Here is an 11065-nt window from a genome sequence, read left to right on the forward strand (position 1 = left end):
GTTAAAGAGGGAAATTCCTCTCTATGATTGTTTAGAATGCTCAGAGAGAAATAGGACAGCCTTTTGTCTTTAAAATAATAAACTATACCAGCTTCCTTTACTCATGTTTTGTATTTTTGTTCTACTGGACATAAAAATGAAACCTTTGACAGCACCGAGTGGCACACAATAGACACATCAAGCTTCTTTTATACCCAGCTCTCAAGCTGGCCCTAGAACTGGCTCATTTCATAATGTATCTGGGTATTTGCAGAAGAATGTCCTCTACCTGCTCCCCATTTGAGACTTTTGAGATAGAAGGAGACTTCAGGAGATGGATGTTGCTGTCTGGCAAGGGCTGTAAAATAGAAGGATGTTCCTTTCCTTTCTGTTTTCTTCTCTCTGAGCTGGTCATGAAGAGCAGGAAAGGATTTTTGGTGCCCAGCAGTCCGGAACTCTTCTAGCAGCAGCTGCTGCACTGCAGAATTGAAGTTGGGAATTATCTCCTCCTCTTCCCCGCCCTCTCCTCCTCCCACCCGGGGTTCAGACTGGCTCTGGGGTTAGCCGCGCAGGGCCGGCAGGCTGCTCCTCCGACTGGAGCACATTGCTGCCCAGCAGCCTGGGACTGCAGGGTGGGTTTTGGAGAGCCGAGTTTCAATGGCCACCCCGACTAGCGAGAAGCAAGGACTGCTCATACGGACAGCTCGTTTTTATCTTGTGCAGAGTCGGCTTTGTAGTGGGATGTTGAAATGTGACACAATGCCTGTTTGTTTGCAATAGCTGCGACCCTCATAGCAGAGACTCGAGTGGGAAACAGAGGGGGAATCCAGAGATAAGCCAGCGAGGGAATTAGGAACTGTGACGCCGTGTCCTCTCTCCTGTGCCGGAGCAAGCAGAGGGAAGAGAGGTAGAGGATAACAGACTGAGCCTTGCAACCAACCGTCATCCTGATGATGTGTCAGTCAAACACCCTGCAGGGACCACAACTGCACACAGGGAAATGGTGAGATGCTATAAAGCTTTATCTAACCCTCCACCCTCTTGCTACAACCTCCACAAAGTTAAAATTCATGTCCGGAGGCTGCGTTCAGGGAACGGCGGCAGCAGCAGCTGTGCCGGGGACCAGCACCCACAGCTGGAGAGTCCAGGCCCGGCTGGCTCTGCCGGTGGGACACCAAATAGGAGAACTCGTTTCAGGTACTGTTCAGTATTTTCTGTTTTGCAGGAGTGGTGACTGAAGGGAGAAAGGAGGGAGGGAGGATGGGGCTACTTCTGGGCAGAAGGAGCCACAGCCATCTGCAAAGCTTTTGTTTGGCCTAATTACTGTAAAGCTCCTTATGCGTTGAATTGGCAGAGAAGGGCATGCTGCTGGGAGACAAGGGGAATGAGGAGGAGGCTTTCCTTCTTTCCTTTCAACTCTCCCGTCACTAGGAGAATGGAAAAACTAGCGGGGGACTGCTCTGAAAGCAGGCCAAGGCAGTGAGAAGCCGGAGGGCTCCGGAGCTAGCTGCCAGGACGCAGCTCTGCAGGGATTGGTCCACGAGTGACTGCAGTGAAGGGGGGGTGAGCAGCGAGGGAGAGGGGAGCCAGCGGGACCTGGATGCGGTGCAGGATGCGCCCCGCCAGCCCCTGAGCACCTGAGCAGACCACGGCTGGTGGGTGGTAGGGGTGGGAGAAACGATGTGAATTCCTATTCCCATGTGAGTCAGTCCCACCTCCTGCTGAGAAGAAAGCCGGCTTTACCTCTGCTGAGACAGCACTTCATATCCTCAGGGGATTTTTGTTTTATTTTTTCCCTTGAAGAGATAATTTTCTGTTTTTTATTTGTTAATTCTTGTGAGGAAAGAAGCTGCATTCACTGCAGAAAAAAAATCTCTGAGCCAAAAAGCACCATCTTGCATCCGAAAGTGGTGACAGTTGTACCTGTATGATATTTTAATTCTGATCCAAGTTTTGGAAAGAACACATTGGCAAGAAAGTTTCTTTTTAGTTTCCCATTTTTTTTCCATCTTAGAGAAATACATACACAATATTTTGTAGTTCATCCACCATATATAATCCAGTGTGAGCTAGCGTTTCAGGGCAGCCAGAGCGTGCCCCTTCCAGATTGTGGCACAGTAGCTGTACCCTGCTTGCTGGCAGTGCCATCAGCTGTGTGTGTGGAGAACGGTCTCTTAGCCAGGATTTCAGTCAGTGCCCAGAAGATTTGAGTATTTTGCCCTCAGGTAGGCAGGCTTTCATTTGACAGTGTGACTGACCTTTGAGATGCCAATGATATCTTTAGGAGTAGAAGCCAAAGAATAAATGGTGACCTGAAGTGTCTCTCATCTAGACCTCCTACAAAGGTCTGAACTGAGGCCCATGATGCCCTCTGCTAATAAGCTGAGCAGCTTTCCCCTCTGGGAATTACAAGTTCGACTTCTCCTCATGGCCACTTGTGCAAAATGAGCTTCCTCTCAGTTAGGACATCCACATGACAAAAAAATGATAGGTGCAGTTGGTCATGAGGCAAAGGAGGTGGTTACTGGGCTGTGGAGATGAGATTATCTGGCAGCACTAGCAGTATCAGCTTTGTCCATATGCTCTCTGTTCAGAACCGTGGTACCCAGTCAACATTTCAACACCTGGAAAGATGTTTTTTGCAAGAAGTTATCTGTAACTGTATAAATTAACTTGGGAGTGCCACTCCTGTTGCTTCTCGACTAAGTGCTTGTTTCCTGAAGTTAATAAATGACCAACAGGTCTGTGTGAGCTTAACGCCCAAAGTCTTTTGTGCTACAAAATACAACTTGAGGCACAATCTAGTCAAGATGCCTTCAACACGTGAACCCTCCAAGGGACCTCAGTTAGGTTCCAAGGGTTTCCTTCATTAGAGTATCTGTTCGTTCCTTAAAACTGTCCCTCCATGTAGTTCTTATTTTAGGAAACAATTATTTTAGTTTCCTTTTTAGGAAGAACCTTTGCTCTTGGTTATTTCCACTGTAAACTATCATGTTGCTAGTTGGATGCACCAGCTGTGACTTTGTTTTCAAATGTCACCTGCAAGTGTTCTTGTCTTTAATTTTTGAGGGGGGTGTTCATAAAACATGACCTGTGAAACATTTTTTGGCCAGAGGATTTTTTTTTTCCTTTTTTTTGTTTTCAAGATAAAAACAGGCCTTCTGTTTTTGGAAGGGGAAGAACTGACCAAAATAAAGACTTGCAGAATCAATGTTTAAGTAAAGATTAGCAGGAATAAATCATCCCCAGCTATCAGAAGCTGGTGGCTCTGAAGCTGAGATGGCTGACCCTCTTATGTTGTGTATGTAATCTTTCAGGTTGCAATTTCCCCAGCTGGCCCTGAGGCGAAGGTTGGGCCAGCTAAGCTGTATGTCTAGGCCTGCTCTGAAACTCCGTTCTTGGCCTCTGACTATTCTCTATTATCTTCTGCCTTTCGGTGCTCTTAAACCCTTGACCAGAGTGGGATGGAGGCCTATGAGCAGGGTAAGTGTGAGCAGGTCTCTCTCGCGCTTGTGTACCTTAGTTTTCTATACTGAAGGGAACTGGCAGCAGCTGGGTTGACAGATCCTTAATAGATGATGAGCTGGTAATCGCTAGTGTAAAAGCAGAGAGATGGAATTCAAGTTTCCCTTTAGTTTTTACTGTTCATAGTTGTGTTGACTAATTGCTTCACAGGCGAGTGATTTTTCTTCAGTAGCAGAGAATTTCCTTTGTCCTCTAACAGTCAGGGGTCCACCCAGGAACTTCTGAATTAATTCAGTCACCTCAAAGTATCAAGGCTAGGACAAGACAGACCAAACCTTTTCTCAAGTCCCCTTCCCTGGCCACATTGAAATGGTCTCTTACTTCCTGTCATTTTTGCACAGAAAGGGTTTGTTCCTCAAGTTCTTTGAGCATTTGTAATCCAGCCTGTCCAAATGATATTCAAATCTCTGCTCTGACACTGTTGAGAGCAGGGTGTAGGATGCCTTCCACATGGCTGTTCTGCCCACAAGTCATGAAATTTCAGAATGCCACAACCACACAAATATTTTGATTGAAAACTGTAACAAAACTGCCATTCTTAAGACTATTTCATTGAACAGCTGTTCTGTTTGATCCCACTAAGTTGGAAGACCTGGGTCTTTTGAGGAGAAGGGGCTACTAGGAAATACCACTTTTGGCAGTTTATGAGATTTTACAGTTGTATTTGCATATTCTCTGTGTTTGTGGAAATTTGAGCAAAATTTTAGAAACACTGTGTAAGGCACATCAAATAAAATGGCAAAACATTTTTTTCTTAAGCACTTCAGTTTGTATAACCTAAGGTACTGTTCACTTAGTTTTTATCTGAAGTATGAATAGGTTGGTGTTTTCTTTCTGAAAAATCACTGGTTTTTAATGTGATGCAGGGTGGTGATTTGTGAGTGAAATCTTAATTTGATGGACAGGCTCTTCTGTTTGTGTTTATGGCTGTGTTTCGTAAGACTTAATTATGAAGGATATGATTAATGATGACTCACGAAGAAGAAGAAAAAACCCTCAACTTTTAGTCAGGAGTTAAATGTAGCTGAGCTGCACTGTTCAAAAAAAATTATACCAGATTCATCAGATCACTATTTCTTTTGCAAAACTGGTTTCAGAGTGTTCAGTTCCCTTGGTCCACACCCCCGGTTACATCATGGTCATGTGAGCTTTTTTGGCTGACACTAAGTACCACAAACCCCCCAAGAGTTACCCTCTGGCTTTACAAACAGGAAGACACTCATCTGTCCAGTTACATTAACAGCCTCTACCTCTGACTGACATTGTTTCATTTGTTTTTCTTGCTACTACCAGGTACACTTTGGTTGAAGTCCAAAGGTATATTTCTGCAGGATAAAGGCACTTTATCCTTTAACAGTCAGCAACTCCTATTGTTGCAGGAGGAGTAAGTAAATAAGATGATAAAAGTGTAGCTGCATCCACATAGGCATGTTCCTTGAAATGTACTGGTATTACTGGAGCAGTACAGTACCAGGATGTGGAAAACACCATCATTAGCAGATGCATCTGAGAAACAACATCATCAAACACTGAGACATTTTCCAGTCTATTTTCATTTGGTTATTCACAAAAAAAGATTATATTTGTAATGTTAAATCCTTCTGCTGAGTGTTATACTAGTAATGTGAAATGTGTCTTTTTCTGTAAGCCTCACATTGGGCAGTTTCCATTAACTTTAAAGTGGAGCTTCAGCCTGCAGGGAGGGGAGATTCTGGCTTCAGTGTACGGTTATAGAAAGTTTCATCCTGTCCCTTATCTGCTTTCATCGGAACAGTTGGAGTAAGAATGAAGCTCAGTGTTAATATTTTGCTGACTTAAATAAAAGCTACATTGTATGTCGTATAACCCACTGAATTCAAGGGAGTGGTTAGCAGGAACAGCCTGATCCTTTCTGAGAAGTAAGAGAAAGCCCCCAGTGGGAAGGACTGAACGACATGGTGCAACTCGTCTTCCCTTAGGTTGCTCTGTACAAGTCGGTACCGACTCGGCTGCTCTCACGAGCCTGGGGTCGTCTGAACCAGGTGGAGCTGCCCACGTGGCTCCGGAAGCCCGTTTACAGCCTGTACATCTGGACGTTTGGAGTGAACATGAAAGAGGCAGCTGTGGAAGATCTGCATCACTACAGAAACCTCAGCGAGTTCTTCCGCAGGAAGCTGAAACCGCAGGCGCGGCCGGTCTGCTGCCTGCACAGTGTGGTGAGTAACGGGACGGGACGACTCTGGGGGCGCTGCCGGCCCCCACTGCAACACCTCTGCCTTGGGAGGGAGGAATGCGCTCCCAACAGACTTCTGCTTCTCTCCGTGCTGTAGATCAGTCCCTCTGATGGGAAGATCCTTAATTTTGGACAAGTGAAAAACTGTGAAGTGGAGCAAGTAAAAGGGGTTACTTATTCTCTGGAGTCTTTCTTGGGGCCTCGCATCTGCACAGAGGAGCTGCGTTTTAGCAAGGGTGAGTTCTCCAGCAGTTCCCCATTATTTCACTCTGCCCTTTCAGTGGTCTCAGAAAAAAAGAGAAAAAAGAGAATTTTTTTTTTTTCCTCCTCTCACCTTGTCAGAAACAGCAGGTCTGATTTTTGTTTTGTTTTATTTGGGAATAAACATGTCACTGTTCTAGTCTAGTGTCTCTTTCTCACTAGTGGCTTTATATTGTCTTGCATGGCTCATTCTGATTTTCTGAATGTATTTGCTTGGTTCCTACAACTGACTCCAGGATCTGCCACTCTAATGAGGCTCTAGCACTTCTGCTGCCAGACTGAAACCGTGCCCAAGCACCAGGTTAGAAAATACTGTAGAAGCTACTCTCTAACAAGGTTTATGCTTGAGCACTATACTTTTAAAGACACGTGCTACTACTGCTCTGCTGCACCTCAAGCACTGTCTCCAAGGCCTTGAATTTTGATGAAAGCAAGAGATTTTGCTGAACTGGTGAGCAGACTTGAGAGACAGAGTTCTGCAAATCGCAGAGCTACTGTTTACAAAGGCACAAATGCAGCTAATGCATTTTATAAAACTAGGGCCTCTTCACAAACTCTATTTTTCTCAAAGCAAACCCTTTTAAGAACAGAGTTTCGTTGGATTTCAGTTTCTGCTCTTGTTTAGGGAAGGGCAGACTCCAAAATTTAGCAGTTTCCAAAATGGTTAAAACAATACAGGACCTAATTGTATTGTCAAGGGAAGAGCATACTTTGAAATAGTGTGTTCTGGGATTAAGTGTACATTTTTGCAGTCTCAGTGATACATGTGGACTGCATTTAGTCCTCTGCTATTACTGCTGGTTGTAACATAGACTGTTCTGAAAGGCAGCTAACTGTGTGAAGAATATCTCTGATCCTTTTCTTGCCCTGGTTTCTTTGCAGACCCAACTGGTAACTCATTTCAGCAACAACTAGTCACAAAGGAGGGGAATGAGCTCTATCACTGCGTCATCTACCTGGCACCAGGGGATTATCACTGCTTCCACTCACCCACTGACTGGAGAGTGTCACACCGACGGCACTTCCCAGGTAGGTTTCTGTTCCTAGAAGCTGAATGGGGAGCAGTGGTGTGGGCCATGCCACAGGAGCAGTTGTACACTCACATGACACATAATGGTAGAGAAGCACTTTGTCAAAAATGGTAATGAATTTTATAGTGGTATAGCTTACTAAAACATATCACATATAAATGGTGGAAACACTAGTATTGATTCCAGCTGGTTTCGTTCTCTGAAGTAACTGTTGGTGCATGCTGACCTGACTTGTTCCCAAACACGATTTGTTCAGTTTGCACCTGAAATAGAGAGAGTTCTGCAGATCAGACCAAACAGTAGCCTAAAATATGGTGTCCTCCTCTGCTTGGCAACAAAGATGCAACTAAATAGTTAACACTACTGGAGCTGGGCTCTCTTGCAGAGATCATCATACTCTAGTTCAGTGGATAACAAAAATGTTTTACTTCTTGGGATCTGGCAAAAAGCTAAGTACTTGGATTTGGTTTCAAATGCCTTGAGAGAGACACAGTGACCTGCCACAAGGTCTGAGAAATCTGTTAATCCAGATTGAAGCTAGGCCTTGAGTGAAACAAAGGAGTATTAGTGCCATGCTATTAGCAGATTCAGTGCAGGAAAGCAGGTGCATTTCATAGCTAAAAATGTGTGTAGTGAATACACCTAAGTTACTTTAAGAACTATGTAGGGATTTAAATTTTTGAGGTTTTTCTGTGATTAACTTTTTTTTTAACTGATTCACATTATTACTATTTTCTGGTCAGCTCTAGCTAGATGGCTACTTGGTTTTCAGCCACAGTCTCAGTAGCCACTTCTATGCATTTACCAAGGAGAACTGGAAGGGTCTGCTGTCATGTACTGGATAGCCAGCCAGTGAAACCTGCTCCTGAGCTGTAAAAAGTCTCTTTATTTTCTTTTTAGTAGCCTGTAGCCTTTTGTTAGATGGATCTTATGTGCTTATTAGAAGGCTTTTAACAGTTTTTTTTTCAGGGATGAGACTGGGGACTAGCTCTGCCTTTGTCCTTAACCTGATCTCTCCTAAGGGCCTATCAGCTGACAACAGTAGTTGTCATTTGTGAATTTGTATGGGACACTAGTGCAAAGTTGGTTGGTTACATCTTTGGTACAGGAATAATAGCATCAGATAGGGTGGAAGTGAGTCCCTGGCACCTCGGTTTGGTGATACAGGAGTAGGTATGACTGATGCTAGAATTGCCTTCTACAGTTGGAGGTATTTTTAAGTGAACTCCCATCCCAAATTTTCCTCCCTACTCCACAGCAGGCTTTCACTGGCTGGAAAAGCAGTCAAGGTGAAGCTCTAGATAGGAATAAATGAAAGCAGAGGGAGGCAGGGGGTACTGGTCAGCCTGAAAAGAATCATTTCCAGGTATGAAAACTTAAACTCTTTTGGTGTTGAACAAAGAACTGTAGATGGTGCTTCAGATTGCATTCAAGCCTTACAATGAAGGATGAGGATGGTCTTTGGCTTCCCTGTGACTCTGCTAGGAAAAATGCAGAGTAATATGAGCCCTGCCCAAGAGTGTTGATCTTTCTGGACAGAAAACTAAAGATCACATCTTCCTGTGACCCCTTTGTTTTCACTACAGCCTAGTCTTTCATTCACTCTGCTGAATACTTGCCCTTCTTCCTACAAGTAAGTGACAGAATATTTTCTTGCTATTGCAGGGTCTCTGATGTCTGTGAATCCTGGAGTTGCTCGCTGGATCAAGGAGCTGTTCTGCCACAATGAACGGGTTGTCCTTACAGGTGACTGGAAACATGGCTTCTTCTCTTTAACAGCTGTGGGAGCAACCAACGTGGGCTCCATCCGCATCTACTTTGACCAGGTAAGCAAACAGGAGTAATAGGCAGCTTTCTGGTTTGATGGTTGAGGATGGTATGGGATAATAAAAGTAAATTACAAAAAAAAAAAAAATTTACCCTGAAATTAGGGTGTTTGGCAATACCAGTGTTCTGAGACTGATTTAAAGGGAGTCATCTCCTAGACTATTCTTTTTAACACTTGCATTGCACTTCTGAATTGTAAGAAAGTTCCTGCACTGGAAATGCCTGGATATCCAGAGTCTACAGCTGAACTAATGAATATAGAGCACCAAAATCCTCAAGTAACAGTCTCTTCCTTCTCTCTGCAGGACTTGCATACTAACAGTCCGCGTTACTCTAAAGGTTCCTACAATGACTTCAGCTTCATATCCAACAACAACAAGGAGGGAATCCCCATGAGGAAAGGGGAACATTTAGGGGAATTTAACTTGGGCTCTACAATCGTACTAATCTTTGAGGCACCCAAGGACTTCAAATTCCACCTCAAAGCTGGACAGAAAATCCGCTTTGGAGAAGCACTGGGCTCTTTATAGAAACTGTCTGGCAAGAAGATTTTTTTTCTATACAAAGGGACTCTTATCACACCCCACTGAGTGTTTCACTTAACAAGTATGTATCACTCAGCAGGACCTGGGTGAGGAAAACAGAAGATGTCATTGCTGCAGTAAAATTGAGAGTATTTGGTCTAATTTACATGCTGCTGAATGCAGACAGATAACTGAATGACCATGTACGAATCAGGTACAGCTGCCTTTAAAGATGTTGATGGAGGTTTCTGTCCCACCCTGTGCCTGTAGTCTTTCCTGTTCTCCCCTCTAATGTGCCACATTTATTTTGCCAGTGTAGTTATGTTCCTGGAGCCCGTACGTCGCTTTTAAGCCTTCTGGGCTGTGCAGGTGAAATGGGGAAGGGTGGAGGTAGAGATTAGCTGTATTTAAAGGGACACTGACAGGCTGAGTCAGGCCTTGTACCTTATACCTGCAATATCTCTTTGTCAGACTTTTGTATCAAAAATGTGTTCTTTATTACAAGACACTCCATTGAAGTTCTTACATAAAGGCAGCCTATGAATGCATAGAGAGCCAGTTAAATTGGCTAGTATGGCTTCACAGTCCCAACTAAGCAAAATGTACAGACAGCATCACTGTACAATATATTACACTCATCCAGAGTTTCTACTCTTGGACAACTAATTCTTTTACCTGACACTGTCCCTTTGAATTGGACTTTGCACTGTATTTTAAATCTGGAAACACTGTGTCTACATTCCATATGATGAAACTGGTTATCTTGTGATTTTCTTTTTAAAAACAAGGCAGACAAAGCTATGTGTCCTGTTCCTTACCCATGGTTTTATTTTGCTATTCCAGGCCTTAAAGATTGTTTGTATGAGAAACAGTTACTTCATCTCTTGGATTAAGGGGTTAGAAGACACAGGGGGATGTTTTTCTCATGTGATGCATTGAGATAGCAGCCAAAACATGTTTTTACTTTTTCCTGTGTTTCTTCATTGTTGCTTTGTCACTAAATTCCTGAAGACCTAATTCCTCTATTTATAGAATAGTTTCAGATACTTCAGGACCAATTTTTATTGCACGGAGTGAAATGCCCTATGCACTGACTGTGGATAAAAATATTGTGGATCTTGGAAACAATCCCAAGTTGTCTCACAGGTGCTAACCTGGCCCTCCTCTAATGGATAGGCAACAATTTTGTATTCAGACTACAAAAAAAAAAAAAAAAAGAGTCCCACACCAGCTCCGACTTCTGCCCTTATACTTAATGGTAGGGATGTGCTGGGGGCTTCATCCTACAGAAAAGCTTTAGAGCCTCTTTGTAACTTCACGTTAAGAAGAGTTAAAAATCTAACACCTTCGGTCTGTTGAATGTGGCATGATACAGCACTGGCAGAAACTGGTGACAAAGTGAAGAGGAATTTAGTTTTAACACAATTTATCACTTTTCTTTAGAGAATAAACTGTTTCAAATCCAGGCACTCAAAACATTTAGAATGGACTTTGCTGTCCAAAGCTTGTTTGAGTGGACATGCTTATGAAACCTGCCTTTCTGCTCTCTGAAAGATTTCTCTTACTACTTCCTTGCTTGAGCTATTTTTCTGCTACTTCAGGGAGCTGGTAGGCTTTGACCAGCTCCCATTTCCTAAAGAACTCATCTTTGTATGCACTGCAGAAAATAGAATATAATTTTGTTGTACAAATGTCCAGTTTGCTAA

The 11065-nt window shown here is 43.5% G+C and overlaps 1 protein-coding gene across 1 annotated transcript; it reads left to right on the forward strand.

The window, feature by feature from the left end:
- Positions 1 to 775: 775 nt before the first annotated feature.
- Positions 776 to 9646, forward strand: PISD (phosphatidylserine decarboxylase). The gene is made up of 7 exons (XM_008947327.1): positions 776 to 982; positions 3297 to 3462; positions 5463 to 5699; positions 5814 to 5952; positions 6860 to 7006; positions 8674 to 8834; positions 9141 to 9646. Exons 1-7 carry the CDS (start codon positions 930 to 932, stop codon positions 9363 to 9365), a joined length of 1128 nt encoding a protein of 375 aa, XP_008945575.1. The 5' UTR covers positions 776 to 929; the 3' UTR covers positions 9366 to 9646.
- Positions 9647 to 11065: the final 1419 nt, after the last annotated feature.

The sequence above is a fragment of the Merops nubicus genome, unplaced genomic scaffold (genome assembly GCF_000691845.1).
Source record: "Merops nubicus isolate BGI_N331 unplaced genomic scaffold, ASM69184v1 scaffold20289, whole genome shotgun sequence".
Taxonomy (NCBI): domain Eukaryota; kingdom Metazoa; phylum Chordata; class Aves; order Coraciiformes; family Meropidae; genus Merops; species Merops nubicus.